Source organism: Triturus cristatus, chromosome 1_1 (genome assembly GCF_964204655.1).
Source record: "Triturus cristatus chromosome 1_1, aTriCri1.1, whole genome shotgun sequence".
Lineage (NCBI taxonomy): Eukaryota > Metazoa > Chordata > Amphibia > Caudata > Salamandridae > Triturus > Triturus cristatus.
Genome location: NC_140579.1, coordinates 121,651,108 through 121,674,999, shown reverse-complemented (window position 1 = coordinate 121,674,999; position 23,892 = coordinate 121,651,108). Strand labels below are relative to the sequence as shown.

The following is a 23,892-nucleotide window of genomic DNA, read 5'->3' as shown; positions in this document are numbered from 1 at the left end:
AATGAGTTAATCTTCCCCGCCTGGAGCAGTCAGACCAGGGCAGGGTTGAAAAAAAGTGTGGCCCCCTGCAGCACATCCTTACACGCAGGACACTGGGTACCATCTCGGAGCTTGTGCTCTTTCTCCAGGAAGCCACTGGTCTGAGCGCAGTCGCGGCATTGGTAGGGGACCATGGCAACCAATGAGTTAGGTACCTGTAATATTTTATATGGTTCCCTGGTGAGGACAGGGCACATTTACTTTCTTCACTAGCATCCTCTTTCCAGGAGTTTCCACCTCTGGCTTTTACACCGGCGGGCAGTGGAAGCACTGGTTTCAACCAGTAATACGTGTTCTACAGATTATCCCCAGGAACCTCAGCAAATGTCCTTTGGTTGCCAACGACACAAAACAAGAAGAGAGGCAGGGAAGGGAGTTTCAGTAAGAACTGGAATAAATGGTTTAGGATGTGAGCAGATGAACAATTCCTACCATAGAGCTGCAGTTTAAGGGCAGAGATCAGAAAAAAGGACACATCAGATGATAAAGGGGAAAATGGGAAGAGGGAAAATGGGTGTGCCCACTGTCATAAGAAAGTCCTTCTCTGCCCCTCTCTCCCAAACATCTAGGTTGTCACTCACCCTCAGAGAAGCGAAGTCTGTCCCTCTCCAGCTCCCAGAGCCGGATCTGATCTGTGATTGTCGGTGGTAATACCTGGGTCTGGGGTAAGAGAAAAAGCATTTGAGCATCAGGTTAGATGTGGGTAGTGCTTGGATCACACTTTCCGCCTCCAGGGCTGTGCAACAGTTCACTTATACCCTGAGCCATGAATGGAGCTGGCAGTGCTGGGGCGTCTGAAGCTTTGCATCTTTAGAGTTGTGCTGTGTTGTGATAGAAGCTCTTTATCCACAGTCATGCAGCATTTAGAACCTTAAGGATGTAGGGTGGGTAGGACAGACATTCAGTTACAAGAAAGGGCATCTAAAAAGGCAACTGAGCCAGATTTGTTTAGTGGTTGTAGCCCTGGCTTATTCAACCACCACACACTCACTGTCACAAGAAAGGAACCCCAAGGATTTACACAGATAAGGAGAGGACATTTTAGGGATCACCGTTGTGCCTTGATACCCTGGGGTGGCCCTGGCCTCCTCAAACCCAAAGCGAGGCACAATAATTGTTCTCTATGACAAGGTAAGAGACTCTGCAACCAGAAATGTGCTCTGATGGAAGGCGAGAAGCTGTGCATCAGTATTCCGTGGGATGGGGTCGTTCAGTGCATAAAAGGTGAATAACAACCCCTAGGACAGGGACCAGCTCCTTCTCCTCCTCAATGCCATGTCAGTCTGGAGCAGTCAGACAAGAGAAGCTCTTAATACCAGTGCTTGTGTCTCACCTGTTTCAGCATCCCAGGGTGGGCTCGAGTCCTCAGGAAGTGGATAATCTGAGATAGAAGGCCTGAGTTACAAACAGTAACAAGCTTTCGGAACCATCCAAGCCCAACAGAACCACAAGTGCAGCCAGTCTTCAGTAACTCATCTTACATCCAAACCCATCCCCTTCTGATGACTGATCTAAACATCCTCACTAACCTACCCCAAAGCCCCTCACTCCCGCTAACTTACTGCACATCCAATGACTTACTGCACAAAACATCACCAATAACAAACCATCACCTTCATTGAGTGGCTTCACTTTGTGAGACTTTCCTTACATCACCCTCCACTGATTTACTCAGCCATCACTCTGTTATCACTTGCCCACAACAGATGCAATCCTCCACCCATTGTCCGCCTGCTGTGTTTCCTCTCTCTTTTTCAAATGTCCCTCTTGCACTGTCGTTTCTTCTTCCTGACATGTTCTGCCAGCTGAAGCAGCATCACAGCAGGCCTCCTTACCCTCCTACTCTTTCACTCACTCTACCCCAGCACACACTGGTTCCACAGCTGGCCAGGTCCTCCAGTCTCTCTCCAAACCTATCCCCCACGCCGCTCCTTGCTTGGTGACCCTACTCTCTACGGTTCACTGGACCCCCTCTTATGGCTCGCTCTCGCCCACCCCACTCCCAAACCCCCTGCTCACCTGCTCAGCAGTGATCCCGTTGGCAATGGCCTGCTGGACACTCTCTCTCGTCACCTGAGCAACAACGAGGTTAGGGAATCGATAGAGCATCTCGGAGAAGAGAGCCACCAGGGCAATCTGCAGCTCAGATTCTACGTCAAAAACCATAAAGAGGGGATACAAAAATAAAAAACATTGTGATCTGCAGCTCAGATTGTGAGTAAACAACATACAGGGGGGCTAAAAATAATACATAATGTGATGTGCTGTGTGAAGAAAGTACAGTCTCAAATAACGTGCAAGAACTGTACAGGAAAGAGGAGCTTTATTCTGTGAGGCTGGTTAGGATTCACTATGTAATACACTCACAATACCCCAAAGATGGTTCTTGGATTCACAATAATAAACCTATTAGCTCAGTCCTGGTAGAGTGCCAGAGAGCAGTCAGGTTTCACTAGAAGAACATGCATTAAGCATTCCAGTTTGGAGGTGGTGTATATTCGCATCTTGGAGGTGAATAAGCAGATATTTTTTATGGAATGGCTGTCTTTGCACACCGAATTGACTGGCAATCATTGTTTTAGCAATGTTTATTTTCTCAACCTCATTTGGATTACAGATTGGTTTTGACTGATTTATTTAATCATTTTTTGTTTTTTTTTAGCATTTTCTATTTTTTTTATCAATGTTTTTAACAACATAGACAAGGAAACCTTGGATATACGAGTCATACAGGGTAAGAAATCTCATCAGATTACACAAGACATTGAATGCGGTGACGATCTCTCCAACGCAAAAGGCAACTAAATCATTTTTTTTCCCCCTCACAGTTACCAGTCTTGAGGGCTACACATACATCTAGCATAACTGTCTTTGGGAAATAAGGATCAGGGATATAGGTCTAAACAAGACCTCCATTCCGTAAGCTTAGGGAGTGTCGACGTCCCCCAATAGCAGGCTATGTCTCTCTTGGCCAACCACTAGTCCCAAGTTGGCCAACAGCAGTTTACGGCATGTTAGGTAAATTTCCATAGGGATGCCCAAAAGTATATATTTGACCTCTAGCCAGAGTTGGGACCCCAATATTTTGTTCAGCTCCTCCATTATCTGAGCCCAGTATGTCTTGATTTTAATACAGTCCCACAGTGTGTGTATGAATGTGCCTCGCTCGGTTTGGCATCGTAGGCAGTGTGGGGATTCCATTTGTCTTATGTTGTGAAGCCATGCTCTGTCGAAGTAGACCCTATGTAGGATCCGAAATTTTATGAGATGCAACCTCTGTTTAATTGCCACTTCCCGTGGGTGCATGAGGGCTGCCTCCCAGTCAATGTCCTCCAGCCGTCCTGTGGTCAGTTCCCACTAAGCTCTTAGCTGCCCCAGTTTGTCAGGCATGTTGTTCAGTAGAGTTTTATACGTCCATGAAATGGCCTTGCTTGGGATCTCTTCATGCAAGAGTCTGCCCTCCAGGAGGGAGAATTCCGGGAGGTCGATTACGTCTAACCCCTCGGCCTTCCAGGTATGTTTCAGTCTGAGATATGCATATCTTTGAGTGTGTGTTACTTGATAAGTGACTTGGAGCGCATCAAAGGATGCCAGGGTACCTTTCTCTAGCACGTCTCCTACTTTGGAGATTCCGATCATATCCCAATGTTTAAAGCTCTTGAGTTTCCCAATTTCGGACAGTCTCGTCCCTTCCCATAGGGGGTTTCTCTCGTGGGTCTGGCGTCCCATTTCTCAGGCCCTTTGCATGTTTCAATCACAATTTGGGTGGCTGGGAGGAGTCGATTGACACCTCTGCCCTCATATAGGTAATGCAAGTGAGTATGGTGCCGAAACTGCAGTCTCTCAAGTGCATAAGTGGGGTGCTTTGACGTGGCGTGACTCCAGTCGTTAATCACCACCAGGTGGGCTGCTCTGTATAAGGCTCTAATGTCTGGTAAGGCAAGACCCCCGTTGTACGGGTTGCGTTGGAGCATTTGCAACGCCACTCTTAGGTGTGCCCCATCCCACAGGAGTAGCCGGAGCTCGTTATTCAGTGCGGTGAATATACTCTATGGTATCTTGCTATAATTGTTCTGCAATGTGTATAGCAGCTTGGGAAGTGTAATCATCGTATATATCGTGGCCCTGCCCATTATTGTCGAAGAAAGTCTTCTCCATCTTTTAACCTCCTCTTGGAATTCTAGCAGGACTCGTTCGATATTTAGGGTCAGGCTAAGCACATCATCAATGGTAATGTAAAGGTCATGGTAACAGAACCCTTCTTGAGTTAGCTGCAGACATTCAGGGATTCCTTGAATCTCAATGGGGCTCCCAGGTGAGTACAGGCTGGATTTACTCCAGTTAATTCTATAGCCTGCATTTTGACCGTAGTCAGCAAATATTTGATTATATATCTCCGGGAGCGTCTCCATTGGCTTGGCAACACAGAGCAGGATATCGTCCGCATAAAGCGATATGCGTTCTTCTCCTAAAACTTGGTTTTCATCTGTGAAGCCCCTCAGTGCCGGGTGGGATCTGATTAGACATGCCAAAGGCTCTAGAACAAGAGCTAACAATAGTAGGAACAAGGGACCTCCTTGCCTGGTGCCCCTTTGGATGGGCCAGGTCTCAGAGGTCACTCCCTTTACTCAAACCCTAGACGTCGGCGCCGCATTGAGGAGCTTCAGCCATTCCATAAAGACTGGTCCAAAACCGAACTTCTTTAGAGTTAGCCTCATAAATGGCCAGTGGACAGTATCAATGGCCTTTTCGGCATCGAGGGAGAGGAGCATGACTGGGCTGTCCCTCTTCTTGATCGCATCCATCCAATTGGCCAACCGGCGCAGATTGAAACGAGTGGATCGTTTGGGCATAAAGCCTGATTGATCTCTGTGGATAAGGGGGGCAATTGCTGTTAGTAAGCGTGTCGCCAATATAGTTGCAAGTATTTTGGTCTCTATGATCAGTAGTTATATTGGCCAGTAGGACCCACAGTCTTCTGGGAGCTTACCTACTTTATGGATCACCACCACAGTTGCCGCTCGTAGGTCAGGTGGGAGTATTCCTTCTTCTTTCGCTATTATGAACAAATTTAGAAGATGTGGGCCTAGGAGATTAGCATTTTGTTTAAAAAATTCCATGGGGAACCTATTCGGGCCAGGAGTTTTCCCTGCTTTTTGTCCCCCTATTGCCTCCATCCCTTCCTCCAGAGTTAGCTCTTTGTCGAACATATCTCGGTCTTCCTGTAGAAGAGTGGGGGTTGTAATGGCCTCTAAATAGCTGCTAATTTGTGTCTCGTTCGCTAGTGGCCTGCATCTATAGAGCTCTGCGTAGTAGCGGGCAAAAGCGCCCGCTATTTCTTGGGGCGTCGTGTAAGTCTGTTCCTTTATATAGACCACCCACCCACCTCGCCTCTGTCTCTTTTTTGGTCAACCAGATGAGGAGATTCCCAGCTCTGTCTCCTGTTTCGTATAAGCGATGTTGAGTGGCTAGGAGATGGAATTTTACTTCCTGGGTCACCAAAGATCTATATTCCTGTCTCGTTATCTCTACCTGGCGGAGGATACGGGCATCTGCCCTAGGGAGCCCACATTTTTCTAAGTCGAGCAGGTTACATTCCAGACTCTCCATCTCTTGCACCGCTTTTCTCTTCTTGTGTGCAATAATGTTTTGAGCCCTGTCGCGCATCACTGGCTTGAATGCCTCCCACAGGGTGACCGCCGATGGTACTGACCCCTGGTTTTCCTTAAAGTACGGTTTTGAATCTGTGCGAAGTTCCTTGGCTATCACTCTATCGTGTAAATCCCAGGCATTCAGTCGCCATTCTCTGTTAAGTCTGCTAGCCTTCCCTCCCACCGTGAGCCACAGCGGAGAGTGATCGGATTTACCCCTTGCTAGATATTCCGCCTTGTCTATGACCATTATCTCTCCAGCCTGAGCAAATAGGTAGTCCAGTCTGGAAAAAACCTTGTGGGCTCCCGAGAAGTAGGAATATGCAGGCGTGGCTGGGTGGGGTCGTCTCCAAAGATCAGTCAGTCCTAATGTGTCGTGAAATTGGGCCAGATGTGTGGGTCCGTGGATATCTAATCTCACATGCGTACTATGAGGTGGGGTACATCATTGAAGCCCCCCACTATTATATGCGTGGCTGGCCCAGAGTTCAAGAGTATGCCCAACACTTTGTCTAGTGTTAGCTGTTGCAGCCGTAGGGGGGTGGGGGAGGGGAGATACACGCTGACCAGCAAGAATTCTGTACGATTCCATGTCCCCTGTACTGCCACTAATGTGCCGTTGGGATCTGCCCATTTCCTAGTTATCTGAAAGGGAGGCAATGTCTTAATTAATATGGCCACTCCTCTTGACCCCGTGGAAAACCCTGCATGTGCCAATGTGATGTATTGCCATCGCTTGAGAAAGGAACAGTATGTGCTCTTGAGGTGCATCTCTTGCAGGAGGACTATGTTGAGTTTAAGTCTTCTGAGATATTTAGTTTCCAGTCCTCTTTTGATTTTATCCCCCTAGTCCATTGACATTCCACGTCGTAACAGTGTATAGGCCCTCGTCCATGACTGCTTTAGCAGTAGGTTATTACAATTACAGACTACTTCATCGGATCCACCCTCGCCCTCCTCCCTGTTGCAAACCTCGATATCCAATTGAACATTTTCGAAGTACGTCTCCCTCTGTCTCCAAGTGAACATATAACAATTTTCAATTAGAAAAACCATCCCGCCCTCCCCCTACACTCTTCAGGCATCCTCGCCAGCCCAAACTTCGTCAACATGACAACGGCAGTGAAAGTAAGCTTCAAAGAGGTCTGTTTCCCACCCCTCCCTCCCTTCCAATAACAAACAACTATATATCTATCGTCTTTTATTATGTGTCTCAGCACCTCAGGGCCAAAAGGCTCTCTTGTCTACCAGGCACTGGGTGTTTCTAACTGTCGCTGGACGGCCGGCTGGCCTGCACATCTCAGCCTTCACCACTTTTGGACTGCTGCTGTTGTTGGTCTGTAAGGAGCTGTGAGGTCAAGTCTGGGGCTTCCATTTGTTCAATGTCTTTGAGGAGTGGATGATCTCTGTCTGATAACACAGAAGGTGCCGGACTATGAGCCTTTCGGGAATTCCGATCCGCGTTTCCTCCCGAGGAGCCATCATCCGACTCTGAGACTTGCGCTTTGCCAGCCATGGATCTCCGAGGTCTCGGGGGGGGGGGGGGAGGGAGTTGGGTGCCCATCTTAAGTCTACATTTCATCGTGGCACATCGCAGTCTTTTTCCTCTATTGCGTTCCTGACTTGTTCTCTCTCGGTGTGTAGGTTGACGTGTCTCGGATTGGGTTGACCTGCGACTCAGGTTGGGGTGTTCGAGCCAAGTCCATGCCTCTTCCGGGGTTTGAAAAAAGTGAGAGGAACCTTGGAAAATCACTTTAAGCTTCGCCGGGAAGAGCAACATGTATTGGAGCTAGAGTGATCTTAGCTTTGCCTTGACTGCGTCAAAAGATCGCCTTTACTTCTGCACATCCAGGGAGTAGTCGGGAAACACCATTATCTTTGTTGGCATACTTGACTTCTCCTTTTTGCTGCAAATCCCTAAGGAACAGATCCCGAAAGTTCAGGAAGCGTGCAATTAAGGGCCTCGGGGCGGGTCTGACATTCGGCATACTGTGCGCACGTTCTATAAGAAAACAAAGTGATAATTGTGCCTTAGGGAGAGAGTCCTTCAGCCATGCCAAGAGGAATTGCCCTGCGTCTGATCCCTCCGTGCCCTCCGTAATTCCAATAAATCAGAGGTTGTTCCTAGGGGCTCTATTTTCTGCGTCGTCCACCCTCCAGGAGACCTCCTTCATGGTGGCCAGTAGTCCAGTCACGTCTGCGCGCATGGCGTGGGATAAGTCCTTTACCTCAGAGATACGATTTTCAGCTTTGGTGACCCTCTCCGAGACTTTCCGCAAGTCCTTGCGCAACAGCGATACCTCCAAGCAAACTCCTGCCATCTTCCCCTCTAGGGCCTCTCTGGACGCATGGATGGCTTGCAGTATGGCCGCATTGTCCAGGAAAGGCATATTGCCTCCTTCTGCTCCCATCGCCACGGGGAGCACCTTGGCATAGCGATCCATTTTTCCCTGCATCGTGGTTTTCGGCTCTTTATCTTTCACCATCTTGAACGGTGGCTGTGTACTCCCTCAAGTTTGCAATCCGCAGTAGATGGAGGTTCAAGATTGCGGCCAAAACTTATGCTGGAGAGGCTGGATTCCAGTCTATCTTAGGCCACCTCCATAAATTATATCCCTTTTAGCGAGTTGCAACCAGTCGCCATCTGTAGCTTCTCCCCGTGGGGATATTTAGCTCCTTTTGGGGATTATTACCAGAGGTCTGGAAGGCTCAAATCTGCGAAAATGCGGTTGGTACCTAATTAACCTTTTATTACCTAGGTTCAGCTGATTCCTTGCTGTGTTGCTCGGGCGCACTATGGGAGGTTGCCACTATTCCAGGCACTGTTCAGAGGGGGTTTGTTATGTCTAAAACTACTCCGGTGTGGTACAGGCACTCAGCTGTTTCCAGTCAGGAACTCCAGCAACCCCACGCAGCAGAACCTACCCAGGGGACGCGGAGAAATCATCGCAGCTTTGCTCCGTGCAAGGGATTCCCTCTGAGCAAGGACCCCACGAGGTCGCACGGTAGGAATCCCGGGCCTCGCAGTCAGCATGCCACGTCACACCAGGGGCAGTCCTTTCCTCCGCTCCTCACCTTGCCCAAAGTCGTCCGTGGCTCTGCTGCGTTCCCCAGCCGCACTCGGATCTGTTGGGCATCGGAGTCCGTCACTTGTTGGTTGAAAGCGGCGCCGCCCTGCAGGTGCCAGACGGGTGACTGCAGCGCTGGTAGCTCACCGTCCGCTGTGCGGAGATGTTCTTTCGACGTGAAGGGGGGGATCCTCCAGCCTTCTGATCTGTAAGATGCTCACTGGGTCGCCGGCACAGGTTGATGTGCGGAATCAGTAACGCTGTGCCTCCTACTCCAGAGACAACGCCATCTTAAGTCGTGGTTCCTCGGAGCCCAGTCTGTCCACTCTAACGGATTTTCCCTCATCAGGAAGGCAATTAGATTCCTAACTTGCGAATCCTCCGATGTTGTGGATAGTCCGGTCTCCTTTGTGACTCTCGGTGTTGTCGAAGGTCAGGATATCTTGGCAGGATTCGGTCAGGACCAGCTACCCGGCCATGCTGCTGGCCACGCCCCAATGTATCTCATCATTGATACGGATCTTCCATTGCACAGAATGCCACGAGGTAGGAATGGTCAGATTAGGAATTCTCACTTTAAACATTTGAGAGACTCACACTTGGTGACCTTGCAGTCCTGAAATGCATCGGGCATGAAAATGAACATAACAAGTATTTTTATGTAGTGCATAATATGTCACGGTTTCACGTTTATGTCATATCTTGTATCAAAACAAATTTTGTTTAAAAAACTTTTTGTTGTAAGGAATAAGCACCTGGTACTAGCAGTTTGGTACCAAATGTAATGAACTGAATATATATTATGACCAAAGAAATAAATGCTGAAGAAATGCAGTAATAAGCAGATTGCGGTTCAGATTGTGATTAAGCTGGTTAAGAATCTCAGTTCAAAGTGAACTGTGCACACCGCATCCAAGTCTGTGAACTTGTTATATTTTGCTAGTTTATGTAACGTGTCAAGAAAGCACACGTAGCGGTGCAGCACCACTTGATTATTCTTTAAAATATTTATTTTGTGAAGGGATAACAGGAAATGTAAGGAGTGCACCAAGGGACAGTGTGAGGAGTGGGGGAGGGATTGATGGTGAACCTGGCCTTGGAAGCACACTACAGCATGGGGGCTGGAGGGGCGGGGGGTCTATGGTAGACACGGCCATGGAAGCACACTACAACATGGGGGCTGGGGGTCAATGGTGGACCTGGCCATGGAAGCACACTACAACATGGGGGCAGGGGGAGTTTGGTGGTATTAAGAACAAGAAGAGCAGTTCCTATGGGTAGCTAGTTGGGAAGTGAGAGGAAGTAGGGAAGCACAGGTCTTTTCTTCGTAATGCCCTCACACACCCCAAGGGATGTCATGCTTCATCATTTGGGCATTTGCCCCTCGTCAGGCCGGCGCTGCAATGCCTGACGGGCTCCCGAAACCGGGGCTCTTTGTCGGGGATCTTTTGAAGAAGCCGTATGGGTGCGTGTGGGTGTGAGGGCAGGGTAGTGCACGAGGAGTGAGATGTTTAAAAAAGGTATAGGGCCGTCCTACTTATTTCAGTAATTTTATTAATGAGGTAGCTCTAGCCTTGGTTAAAAAGAGGTGTTGAAGCCCTATTTAGGAGTGATGGTCCGTAAGGGCTAATTGTGTGAAGGTGTGGTCAACATGTTTCGTGCCCCAGCTGCCCAAAAAGGGTCGTGCCCCAGCTGCCCAAAAAGGGTCAATGGCACTTCGTCAGGACCAATAATTAAATTGAGTGGAGGTAAGTGCACTACCGTATTAGCACTAATTGCTAGGAACGGTAGGGGGTGTTTGCTAAGGAACTGGTACTGAGATGAGGATAGACCCCTCACGACCTAGTTCCGGACTGACGGGGATTACAACAGAGCACAAAAAGTTGCTCCGAATTGTAGGTAGACTGGCAACTTGCTGGCGTCCTACCCTCGCTCGGGGCCCAGAGACACAGACACAGACACACCTGAAGTCTGTGAATTAGCCCGTTTATGGGCATTAGGGACCACCAATGAGTCTAGAGGTAGTTGGATCCAAGGAATCAGCCTTATATTTTTTCATCAATCCTGGGTGTGAGAATGCGAGCCAGCACTGGATCTCTAAAGAGGTCATCAGCATGTCTCATCATGCCTTTAAGCTTAGGCAGAGTGTGAATAGCCCTATGTGTGGTACTGAGGGTTCCAAATAGGAAATCTTCCTCCAAAGAGTCCTTGTGTAACTGCACCCCATGATATTCTGCAGCTCTCGCAAGTAATTCTACATGTCCTACATTGTTGTCAGAAGGGGAACGCTTTGTGGGGTAAAGATCTGGGTCGTTAGCTGTAGGAGAATCTGTGTGATAATCCTTTCAGGGATCTATCGGCATAATATTGTCCCCCCCACCCCGTGCCCATCATCATCAGGTGGTGGTGGTGGAGAGTTAGTTGGTGTAATTAGTAAATGACCCAAAGGTGGAGAGGTTGGTGTAGGGGAATGTAGTAAAAGAGGAGGCGGTGGAAGGTCAGTACCGACATTCTTTCTCTTTAAAGGAATGAAGAAAGGTTCTTCTTCTAACTCAGGTTTACGTTTTTGAGGTGACTTACTAAGAACATGTCCTGTATTAGGAAATATGTAGAGTTCCTTCTGTTTTGGGTCCGAATTGGATGTTGGGGCATCGAAATTCAGATCCTGCAGCTTCGGAGGCAGAGATTAAGATTTCGGGGCCGAGGATTTCAGTGCCAGGCTGGAATCACTTTTCCGTGCTGAAGATTTTGATATCGAAGGAGGCTTTGATTTCGGCGTCAAGGATTTCGGCTCCGAAACTGTTTTGGGCTTCGAGCCTTAAGGTTTCGGCTCTGTGACAGTCTTTGGCCGACTTGATTCCGAGCCAGAAGGTTTAGAGACGTGTTTTGGTGCCGAGCCTGAGGGCGGGGCGTCGAAAACATCTGGTCGGTGCCAACTGTGGCCCGAAGGCAGGGGTGGGACCAAAGCCTTTTGTTTCAGCTGAATTGGATTCTGGGTTAAAGGGGCGCTCGATACTCATGGTATGTTGAACTTGTGGCAACTCTTCTTCCAACTCGGAGTCTGACTCTGGGATGGAAGCAAGTTCCTCTTGTTCTTCCTTGGCCCCTTGTGCATCGAATTCGTGCTCGGATTCTTCACCAAAGATGTCCGGCGTGTTTTTTACTCTGCATCTCGCGACGTCGAGCCCGGCGATCACGGAGCATTTTCTTCGATCAAAAAGATCGGCACGGGTCGCAGTCTTCTTCATTGTGCTCCAGATACAAGCACAAGTTGCGTGAGTTGGTGCGCGGATACTTCACGTGGCACAGAGGACAGAATTCCGTTCCATCGAATGAGAGGTGGACCAACACAGTTAGGCAGAACGGCCCTCACGAAGGTCTTTGATCGAAATAGTCTTTCCTCGACAGATACGATATGCAGAGAAGTGGGATAAGCATTCCGAACAATACCGACGGGTAGAGTGGATTGTGAACTGAGGGGAACCCGAAGAAACGGTGTCGAAGTGGAGCGCAGCAATACATGCCCGAACCCGATGGTGGAAAAAAACTATCTACAATGGAGTTTATGCCCATGCACACTATCACCGTAAAGAGGAGTCACCTACCTCGAGACTGGAAAGACTTCTTCGAAGAAAAACAACTTGCAATCATCCAGACCCAACACTAGATGGCTTGAGTATGTAAAGCATGTGATCTACAGCTCACATGCCTCGAACACCTATGGAGGAAGCAAACATTCCCTTACAGCAGAGTTAATCTGATTTGTTAAAGTGCAGCCAGAAGCTAAACATGCCTCAACCCCCTAATTCCACCAAAATGCAGGGAGAAGTGGGGTTGGATCTACCCCCTCACCTGTGTAGGCGTAGACGCGGTAGTTGGTCTCCACCACGATGAAGCCCTGCTCGTTAGAGTCCACAGACGGCCCCGACACGCCGGACGCCAGGTTGATAGCGAGACGTGTGGGGTAGAAGCGACGAGACTTCCTCTGCGGAGAAATGGAGCACGTGATGATGTTACAAGACCCTTTGAACACTGCCCACACAAAGCAAATGCTTGCAACATTCATAATGGAGGCCACGGGCAACAAGGTGGGGTGTGGGGTCATGTGTACAGTACGATTCAGACCCAGCAGAGCTGTGCACTGGGGCCTTGTGATGGAGCTGCAGACGATGCTTCAGATAAAGAATGCAATGCACGGAGAGAGCTGTGTACCTGAAGACAAAGGGGGCTGCACTGAGAGAGCTGTGTACCGGCAGACACAGAAGCTGCACTGAGTGGGCTGTGTGCCTGAGGACACAGGGGCTGCACTGTGAGAGCTGTGTAGCGAAAGACACAGGGGGCTGCACTGTAGGAGCTTCACTCTACACTCTTGTACTGATGAAAGGGATTAAGCAGCAGCAAAGCCTGTGTGCACATGTCTGTGCAGACTGGGTAAAACTGCAGCTCATGTTTCAGTTCACCCCACAAAGTCTTGTGGTACTGGAACTGCAAAGACTACTACAGCTCAGAGTCTGGTATAGTTCCAGTACCACAAGGAATTGAATGGGCTGCTGCAGATCATAAAGGCGAGATTACTGGTCAAGCTGGGTGTAAGAGCTACTGAGCTCAAGGGGTGGGTGGAACGGGAGGTACTGCTAGAGCGGTGTGTAATGGCTGTGAGCTAGAGGAGTGAGGGGGGGACTGCTCGGGCTGTGTGTAGCAGCTGTGAGCTCCAGGGGGTGGGTGAAAGGTGAGATCGATGCTATAAGTGTATTTTGTCACAGACATTCCACAGGTATTGTGAACAGCGCCCTAAAGAATAGCTTCCACTTTGTAAAAGTCACAGAAGTTTGTCTCAGCTTGTGAAATTCCCCACCGGATCTGCCCTCACATCGTGCCTGTTCTATGTCAGGAGCCCTCACACTACCCACACACCTACCTTTCTCTGGAAGACGAGGCCAAATTCACGGAGGTGCTGCAGGAAAGTGAGTAGCGACTCCCCCATGCCTTCCACCGAGTAGTCCTGGGGTGAGAAGAGCAGTAGTTATAAAAAACACATTACTAAGAAAATAAGAGTGGAGAGTAGAGCTTGGTCTGGACAGAGTGACAGCAGCCAGACTCTCTCACACACACACACACACACACACAGAAACCTCCACTTTAGAAAGGACTGCAAGCCGCTCCCTCGCAGATTGTTTGGAAACACACTATTGCATTTACCCCTTCGCACCACTCTCCCACCCCCACATATCTCAGACTGCTGATTTCTCTTAGCTATTTTATCACATTTCTGATCTCTTTCACACATGTGCTCTGTAGTCTTTCCCTTGTACACCCTTAGCTGTCTAATGTGCCAGAGACAGTCAATTACTCAGCAAACCCACTCTGCGAACCCCTCTTACCCATCTTGGTCTTCACCACTTTATTTTGTTCTCTTTTAAACACACACTCCCTTGTCTGTGGTCTTTCAACCCTCACCCACTTCTGGCCTCCCTCTTGTGATCACTTTTACAAGTGTCTTGCACATATCACTGTCTCTGCTTCTCCTCACACTCGGTTTCACACTTACATTTTCAGTTGGTTACATGCAGCCCCTCACCTTGCCAAGAGTAGAGAAGCTGAGCTGGAACATGAAAGAGAGGATTTCCACCAGGTCCATGCCACGAGACTGCAGGAGAAGTGATGGAGGATTGTTATCAGTGGCAGATCTGTCACTCATAAGACCCAGCCCTGAGCCCTCCTCACAGAAGAGCTATCGACTCCCAAAGCCCGGTCCTGGCACCACCGCCCACCCACAACCCAGCTGATGCATCACTCGTAAGACTCTGGCCTACCTGCCACCCCCAGCCCAGCAGGGGTAACGCTCCTAAGAACACTCTCCCACATAGCATATCTGGTTCTCCTAATACACTGGACTCCCTCCACTGTCCAGTTCACCCAATAGAGCGATTACTCCTAAGATGCTGTACTACTCTATCTGCAACACACCTCCCCACTCCCCAGTGCTGGAAAGACATGGATGTGTTTCCTCCTAACCACAGCCTGTGGCAGTGTGCACTGCAACAGGCAGACAGTTATGCTGCATCTGAAACCCTTTGAAACACTTCTCCACCCATTCCATCTCCCAGCAGCTGCACACACACTGTGTTATTTACAAACACAACGCTCATCGGTGATCTTAACCCCTTCTCTGCCAGGCCTTTTCCCCCTCCTGTGCCACGCCCTTTTTTGGCTATTTGGGGTAGTGCGCGCTGAGGCCCCTGTAACTTTTTGACCACATAAGGTATCCACGCCAAATTTGCGTCCTTTTCTTCCAACATCATGGGGATTCTGAAGGTACTCAGGGTTTGTGGATTGTTAGCTTTAGGCAGCAGTTGTCTATTTAAATTTTTTTTTTGTTAGCCTGCCCAACAAAAAGAGAACAAAACGTTATTTTTGTTGAGGACATGTTTAAAGGCAAAACGCAGCAACAATTAGCACTTGCGCTTATTTTACTTTTTAAGGCAACTATTATCACAATGCATGTGTACCTAGACAGTTGCAGTTCCTTGTTTTTTGTGGCTTAGCTTCAGCCGCTTTCACAGTGCTGGTTACATCCGCTTTCCAAGGGCTTAATTTGACATTAAAGAGGGGCCGGGGCTCTTATTAGGCGTTCGCTTTAGGCGGCAGTTTTCTATAAAATGTTTTTATGTTAGCCTGCCTAAGAAAGCGAACACAAACCGTATTTTTGTGGAGCATATGTTGTTTAAGGGCAAAACGCAGCATCAATCAGCACTTGTGTTGTACAACTTACGAGAAAAGTCAAACTGTCGCTTTTTTTCCACGAGCTTAGACCACCACAAAATAACGGTACTTGGGGACGTGGGGAGGCAAAACATGTACTTTTGTTCGCAATATGTAAGTTCTATTTTCCCAGGTGTGCCTTTTTATCACCATTTCTGGCTTAAAAGCGTCTCTTGTGTGGCCTTTGAAATATGTGTATTTTTAAAAAATGTCATTACTTTTTGTAAAGTGAGAGCATTGATTCAAGTCTAATCTCTTGCTTGTGTATGAACAGCCTTTAAGATATAGAGTAATTTTTGTGTGTAGAGTGTCTGACACGTCTGTGTATTTTTACACAATCAAAGATACACGGATATTTTTAGTGTGGGCAGAAATGGTTATGTTAATAGCTAGACTGGTTTGCTGTGGATCAGCATAATCTCTCTTCGGTAGAAGCATATTTCAAACATTTTAGGTGCGGATATTCTTGAGAACTTGGTGTCTTTTGTTATGATTTGGTCGTTGCATAAACCAGTCAGTTCACATTGTGCGCCATACCAAAAAAAAGCATTTGCAATGCAATAGGTCTTGCAGTAACTAGAGTTTAAGCTATTGGCATTGTAAATTACAATACCTTTTATTTATGTTTTTAAAAAGAAAACAAAAATAAAAGGCATTGCTATTTCCAATGGCGGCCTTTTTTTTCTACGCTAGACGTTTATTCATTACATTATTAAAACCCACTTATTAAAGCAATGTGCCGTTTTCTGTAACAGCTGTTACTTTTAGCGCTGCGATGTATAAAACGTTGGAACATAGTGCTACATAAAACTAGAATAAATAATGCACCACTGACGCTTTTAAAAACAAATAGATAAAAACAATGCCATTTACAATACCAACAACTTCAAACTTTGCTAATGCGAGACCTATTGCATTGCAAATGCTTGTTTATTATGTACCGGGTATATAGTAATTATTCTGTAAAAATGTATAAATGGAAAAATCGGTATGAAAGACACCTATGTATTTCTGAAATGGGAACAAAATATAGTTTAGAAACAGTAGATATTTGCACATTTCCAAAATTGGGAATACTCATACGAGCATGAGAATTATCAGTCATTTTTTAGAATGACTTCTTTTTTACACAATGTCTTTCATTTGGAAGGCAGAAATGCATCGAAAGTCAATAGGTAATAACAGTTCCTTTACAAATCTGAATTACCCGAAGTCTCCCGATAAAAATGGTACCTCACTTGTAGGGGTAGGCATAGTGCCCACAACAGGAAATGGCTCAAAAGCCAACGTGAACACACCACATTTTCACAATGCAAAATTACCCTTTTTTATGCAAAGTGCCTCGCTGTAGTTTTTTAACCCTAGCTCTGCCGGCACCTAGGGAAACCTAGAAAACCTATACCTTTTTGAAAACTAGACACCCAGGGGAATCCGGGATGGGGTGACTTGACTGCCTCCCACCAGGTTCTGTTACCCAGAATCCCATGCAAACCAAAATAATTGCCAAAAAACCACTTTTCCCCCACATTTCTCTGGTGGAAAGTTCTGGAATCTGCGTGGATCCACAAATTTCCACCCACCCCGCGTTCCCCAAAGTGTTCCGAGAAAATGGTACCTCACTTGTGTGGGTCGGCCTAGTGCCAACGACAGGAAACGGCGAAAAACGCAACGTGGACACACCTCAATTTCGTTGCGAAAAATGACCCTTTTTTGGCAAAGTGCTTAGCTGTAGTTTTTTAACCATAGCTCTGCCGGCACCTAGGGAAACCTAGCAAAACTATACATTTTTGAAAACTAGACACCCAGGGGAATCCAGGGAGGTATGGCTTGCGTGGATCCCCCAATGTTTCCTTACCCAGAATGCCCTGCAAACCCCAAATTTAGCTGGAAAAAAAATCACCTTTTTCACACATTTTTGTGAGAGAAATTTGTGACATCACCGGGCTGATACAAATTTCCTACCACCCAGCGTTCCCCCGGGTCTCCCGATAAAAACGGTGCCTCACTTGTGTGGGAGGCCCAAGTACCCGCGACAGGCAAGGGCCCATGCCCCCACCCCTATTTTTTTTTTTTTTTTAATTCCCTGGGGTCTAGTGGTCTTTTTGCCCCCCTGGGGGGGGGCAGAAAGGCTGTAATGGTGGCGGGTGGGTGGGGGCATTGGCGTGCCCGTTTCGGGCAGCCCCCACCCTAAAAAAAAAAACTGAAAACAAATCCCTGGTGTATAGTGGGCTTTCTGCCCCCCCGAAGGGGCAGATTAGGGGCCAATGCCCCATCTGCCCCCCGGTGGGGGGGGGGGGGGCACAGAAAGACTGTGATAATTCCCTGTGAAAATTCCCTGGTGTCTAGTGGGCTTTTTGCCCCTTTGGGGGGAGCAAAGGCCCTTGCCCAAGGGGCCGCTCCCCCTCCCTGGTGTCTAGTGGGTGGATCCCTGCTTGGGGATCGCCCTCCTATGGCGATCCCCAAGCAGGGATCCACTGGGGAGGGGTATCATTTGAAAGGGGAGATTCTCCCCTTTCCAACGATACCTCTCCCGTCTTTCTACGTGCTCAGGGGGTTGAGATAGCCCCCTGAGCACATAGAAAGTGAAACTGAAATGAGCCTCTTGGCTCATTTCAGTTTCAGTGTAATGACGCCATTACACTGAAAGCAGGGGGGGGGGGGGGCTCGGGAGCTGGGGAAGCTCTTCCCCAGGTCCCGAGGCTATTTTCAGTGAAAGGGAATCCCTCTGGTGCCCGCACCAGAGGGATTCCCCAGGGAATGCCTCATGACGAGCTGGACTCGTCATGCGCACAGCGCGACTGTGCTCCATGACGAGTCCAGCTCGTCATGGGCACAGAAGGGGTTAACCAGGCTGAGACTCCTGCTACACAAAACCTAAATACAGTTCCAGAGATGGCGTAGTTTACAAATGCACTTGGATACAAACTTTAAGCGCTATTTACAATTCTGATTGGTTGAGTACAAGTCCGGCTTCTTGTCCCGAAGGCACAGACTCCACAAGAGATCCTGACGTGAGCACATCATTTTGATGCATCCTTGATACCCTGGGGGCATCTACAGCCTTTGCCCCCATGGAAATACTCTAGAAATAATCAAACTAGTTGGATCCCGAACTTCACATCCAGAGCCGAGTGTATCGTAAGACCCACACCAGCTGACCAATAGTAGCCCTGCTAATTGGGCACAAGGGTTATAAGCAATTTATTTTTACATTTCCTTCATATGTGTTATATTTTGGTGAAGCCCCCGTGTAACAGGATTTATTTATTTATTTTGAAGCTTTTATATAGCACGAACAAGACCCTTGTGGGTATCAGAACGCTTTACAGGCATATATAGGAAACAAACAGTTCAATGAGAGCACACAATAGAAATACAAGTTAAATACGGGGTTCAAGTGAATTTAGATAAAAGAAAGATTTCACTTCTTTTTTTGAAAGAGACGAAGGACGGATTAAGTCTGGTTTCTGTGGGCAGTGTATTCCAAATTCTGGGCGCCATACCCGAGCAGGCCCGGTTATAGTTTTTCTTCTTGGCAAAACGTTGAGGTTTCAGTAGAATATTATTGGAGCTCCTGGAGAATCTATTGCCACAGGGGAGTGCTAGATTCTGTGCCAGGTAGCTTGGAGTGTTGTGATGTATGGCCTTGTAAGTCAAACATGTGATTTTTGGTTGATCCTGGCTTCGAAAGGTAGCCAGTTGAGGGCTCTAAGGTCAGGAGAGATGTGACAGTTTCTTTTTGAGCCTGTGATGAGTCTCGCTGCTGTGTTGATTGAGGCTCTAAGGAGAGCAGTCGTTGATCTGGGGAGACCGCAGAGCGAAGCACTCCCATATTGCAGTCTTGGGAATACTAGTGCTTGCACTGTCAGTTTGAAATCGTTTGCGGGAAGGAAGGGTTTGAGTCTTCTCAAGGCGTTTGACCCTTTTGTTGCAGTGCTGAAGTGCTTCTGCATGTTTAGATTGTTATCAAGAGTGACTCCCAACGATTTTGCTGAGTCGATTAGGAGGGATTGGCAGTTGAGTGCTGTTAGGTGTTTCATCCAGTCTTGAATGATGGTCGATTGGTTAAGGGGAGTGATTAGTAGGAATTCGGTTTTAAGAGTGTTTCGTTTCAGATGGTTATCGGACAGCCAGGTCTGTGTTTTCTGTAGCGTTAGGTTGAGAGATTTGATGTCCTCTAGTGAGTGGGTTTTCAAATAGATTTGTGTATCGTTTGCGTACATATGATAGTGGACATTAGCGGAGCTGAGAATTTCGGTGAGTGGTTCCGGAATAGGTTGAATACTGTTTGGGAGAGGGAAGATCCTTGTTGGACTCTTAAAGTAACTGGGACGGGCTTAGACAATGATTGATTAACCTTGAAACTTTGGGATCTATTTTGCTGGAAGGAGCTGAACCAATTTAGAACTGATCCAGATAGTCCCATTCTTTGTTTCAGGAGGTCTAGCAGGTTGTCATGTTTGACGGTGTCAAAGGCTGATGATAGGTCCAGCAAGATTAACAGACAGGCTTTGTTTTGATCAAGGATTTTTAGTGCGTCATCTATTATGTGGGTCATGGCTGTTTCAGTGCTGTGGTCTGCCCAGAGGCCTGATTGGTATTGGTTAAGAAGATTGAAAAGGATAATGCCACTAACAACTGCAATCTAACTGGCGCAGGGCAGGGAGGCAACTTACTTCCCGGACACGAGCAAAGGAGCCTATGCAGCATCCTAGGTCACGTGGGCCTGGTTTTGTGGCCACTTCCGGTAAGCTGGCAGGAACCATACTCTCTCTTAGCAAGAAATACAAAGGGCCTGTGAAGGATTCATTTCTGGAGACAAGACTCCAGAACACCCAGCATGACACCAGCAAGAGGTGTGGGAGGAAGCAGATGGAGAAGGGTGGCTGGCGAATGGAGAAGAAAGAACAGATAAAGAGGAGCAGAGGTGAGACGAGGAGCAGGGAGGAATGAATGAATGAATGATGTGACTTCTTAAGTGCACGAATACCCGTATGCGTCTTGGCACTATGCAAAACAGAGATGAGCCATCACAGTCCTGAATATGGGTACCATAGGGTCACTGATTAAAAAGACAGGTTTTAAGTTGTTTCCTGAAGACAAAGAGTGAAGAAGCTGTTATCAACTCAATGGGAAGATGCCTTCATCGTAGAGCTGAAAAAGCTTCTTCCACCCCAAGTGGCACGTTTGAAAGAAGCAACCTTTATGAATCGAGCTGCACTAGAACGGAGGGTTCTACTGGATATATACCATTCCAGGTTTTTCTTAAATTAAGATGGGGCTTTCCCGTACAAGGTCTTGTAGACTAGACAGAGCGCCTTGAAGATGATACGATGGCTCACCGGGAGCCAATGTAGTTGCCTGATGGCTAATCTAGTCGGTTGAGATTTTGGAATTTTTAGTAGTAATCATGCGGCTGCATTTTGAAGTGTCTGTAGTTTCTTAAGTACACCTATTTGGAAGGACTACATACAGTCCATTACAGAGGACAGCCAAGGATGGGTGAGGGGAGTGAAGGGGAAGCAGAGACGTAGTGCAGGTAAAGGTACACTGGAGTCAGGAACTGAGAACGTAAGTCTTAGAGAAGAAAGTAAGATTAGCCATAGACCAAGCTGCTACCTAGAGCCAGGTTTGCCAACTTCATACAAAAAAACTGTTATAAAATTGTCCTCCTCCTCCCTCCCACAACCCACTCAATGACAGGAAAACACCACTCTCCGTCTGGTGTCCATGGAGAAGCTGACAGGGTCTCACCTCAGCTGTTTTCAGATACTGGAGCATGAAGTACCAGAGCTGGGATGCCGTGTCCAGGAGTAGGAACTGGAAGCCAGCAGAGGAGATGCATGGGGCTTCTCCGGGCTCACTGCAGGCAGAGAACAGACACAAGGAGTAAGAAGCACAGGCTCATCAGACTTCACAGCTCCTCAGAGCACATCAGCTAGAAGAGGTTCCAAGCTCACAGTGGAAGGATACAGAACAGACGCAATGTGCAGTGGGCACAGGTCATCAGGCTAACACCAGACAGCGCAGAATCTTGGGTTCACTGGCATCTCTGACTGACAGAGGGCAGGACACCTCAACTAGAGGAGATTCCAACTTACTCTGGAGCGAGCGAGGACAGAATGAGCAGGGGTCCAGTACCCAAGGGGGTAACATCAGACAGAGCAGGATAATTGGCTCAATGTGGAGGGGTGGGGAGGGGGCATAGGGGCTTCAATCCTCATTGTGAAGGGCAAGGCAATGGACGGAATAAACAGGAAGTACCTTGGGCTAGCGCATCGAAAAGTAGGATACTGTGTTCAATGTAGTGGGACACAGAGGCGCCCATGTTCTCTATGGAGGAACAGGACAGAATAAGCAGGTGGCACAGAACCGTGGACCAACACTGCACAGAGCAGGGTGAGGCGCTCAATGAGGGCAGACTGATCAGAAGGCTGCATACGGGGCAAGGGGGCCTACATGCACATACAAAATACAGATTTACATACATGCACCGCGTCTCCACAGCCGAGAGGCAGGTGAGACACAACAAGAAACGAGATCGAGACAGTATAGCTTCCAAGGCAGACACAGACAGCTCTGAGGTTTCTGCTCACACACTATGGGAAACAGAGGCTCCCCTCCACACCCATGCTAGATTCGCCCCATGTTTGAAAGATTATTTTTAAACCATTTTAAGTTTTTTTTTTATATATTGGTCAAACTGCTTCAAGTGCTCTTGACCTCTCATCTCAGAAATAAATGTTTTTGGAAAGGAATGCCTCACACATGCATTCAACGACCCATTCTTTTGTGGTCCTATTTGTTTCAAAATACCAGATATATAGACATCACACGCGTGGCTGCAGTCTGTCTTCTGGGCAGCAACACTTGGGAGTCAAGAGTACAGCTCTGTCAGGTATCTTGGAAGGGGCCTTAGCCTGGCTCCCACTCAAAGGCAGCCAAGTATGTCTCTGCCCATGGATATGACAGTGGCCGCAGTCTGCTTCTCAGACACAAGGAGTCACTGTGACGCCAAGGTACTGGCCAGAATAAAACAAAAAATTCTGAAAGCTGCTGCATTCACCTTCTTACCTCTTCATCAGCCCCGCTTGGATCAGCAGCTGCGCAAGATCCTGGCTCACTGCTGCACTGGGGGAGCCCACCATGAAATGAAGGATTACCTGCAGGGGGAAGAGATGTCATAAGGAACTAGAAACGTGTTACACATGTATCCTTTAACCCTACAACCGGCACCAAGCACAAGGCTTTGAACAAGCACCTCTTTGGGCTCCAACTCTCTCAATCTCATGAGCATTCTTGTGCAAATGCGTCCAGTTACGGCGGGGGGACAAGAATCATACACCTCTTCAACCCCTGGCATGAAATGATTCTCCGCCACAACTCCAACCATGCACTCACCTCCCAGCGCTCCTCAGCATACTTGTCGAGCGAAAGCACATCACGGGCATGTCTGTCTCGTCCCAGTAAGCTGCCGTCATCAGCCCACGCTTTACCCCTGCACAGAAACAAGAAAGATATTGTTTCTTAGGGATGAAATGAAGTCACTGCACATACTGGATGAATTAAGGACGAGTGATCTAGTCAACTGTCTCACTACCTTATATTTCAATCTATTTAGCACCTTAGAGAGTAGGCTGCTGGGTCCTCTGCTCCAGTTTTGTCTGCGGGATCGTGCGATTGCAGTGAAGGTGGGGGTCGTGGACTTCATGGAAGAGACCAGCCCGACGGGTCTCCCTTGCGGCGTTTGGGCCTGCAGCATTGGAGCTCGGGTGCCTGGTATCCGGCGAGTGCCTGCTTCACACCAGCCTGGTCGACTGCCTGCAGCTCAGCACAGGGGCGGCTCTCAGCCCTTGCACTGCGCAGCCCTGGAACGAGAGCTGCTCCCTACCGTCTGCTGCCACGCCTCTTGCTGCTACGATCTTCGCCGAATGCAGCCAGGGGGCCTCCTCTAGCGACCTCTGTCAGAGGTCGCCGCCCGCTCCTCAAGATCCCTGCCGGGTCTAGACCAGGGGTCGGTTGATCTCCCCATCAGGGGCCGCTCCCTGCTTGTTCCTGACTCCGGAGACTCAACTCAGGCTTCTTCCTTGGTGGCTCGCGGACCCCTCATTGCTACTCGCCGCTGCCTGTATGCTCCTGGTTCGGAGATTTGGTTTCCTCTCCACTGCAGCTCGTTGACCCCTTTTCTCTGAGGCCACCGCCGTGGCTCAAGGACCCCTGAATTGGATGCCGCCTCCTGTTGCCAGTGTTCCCTGTCGGATCCAGCCAGGGGGCGGGCTATGCTCCTGCCTGTGGCTTGTTGTGGTCACGATCGAGAGCCTCGCTCTCAACTGGATTGTCTTTATGGAGGCTCGTGGACCCTGAACCGTGCT

The 23,892-nt window shown here is 48.3% G+C and overlaps 1 protein-coding gene across 2 annotated transcripts in view; it reads right to left on the bottom strand.

Annotated features, from left to right (window-relative positions):
• GTF2H4 (general transcription factor IIH subunit 4) overlaps positions 1–23,892 on the bottom strand; it is a 57,183-nt gene that overhangs the window by 10,731 nt on the left and 22,560 nt on the right. For both annotated transcript variants that reach the window (XM_085613794.1, XM_085613784.1), the window contains exons 4-12: positions 22,922–23,018; positions 22,595–22,683; positions 21,275–21,383; positions 14,337–14,405; positions 13,677–13,760; positions 12,611–12,743; positions 2,059–2,189; positions 1,373–1,420; positions 621–699 (exon numbers count right to left, since the gene is read on the bottom strand). In XM_085613794.1, coding sequence (XP_085469920.1) covers positions 621–699; positions 1,373–1,420; positions 2,059–2,189; positions 12,611–12,743; positions 13,677–13,760; positions 14,337–14,405; positions 21,275–21,383; positions 22,595–22,683; positions 22,922–23,018 — 839 coding nt within the window. The remainder of the gene's footprint in view (positions 1–620; positions 700–1,372; positions 1,421–2,058; positions 2,190–12,610; positions 12,744–13,676; positions 13,761–14,336; positions 14,406–21,274; positions 21,384–22,594; positions 22,684–22,921; positions 23,019–23,892) is intronic.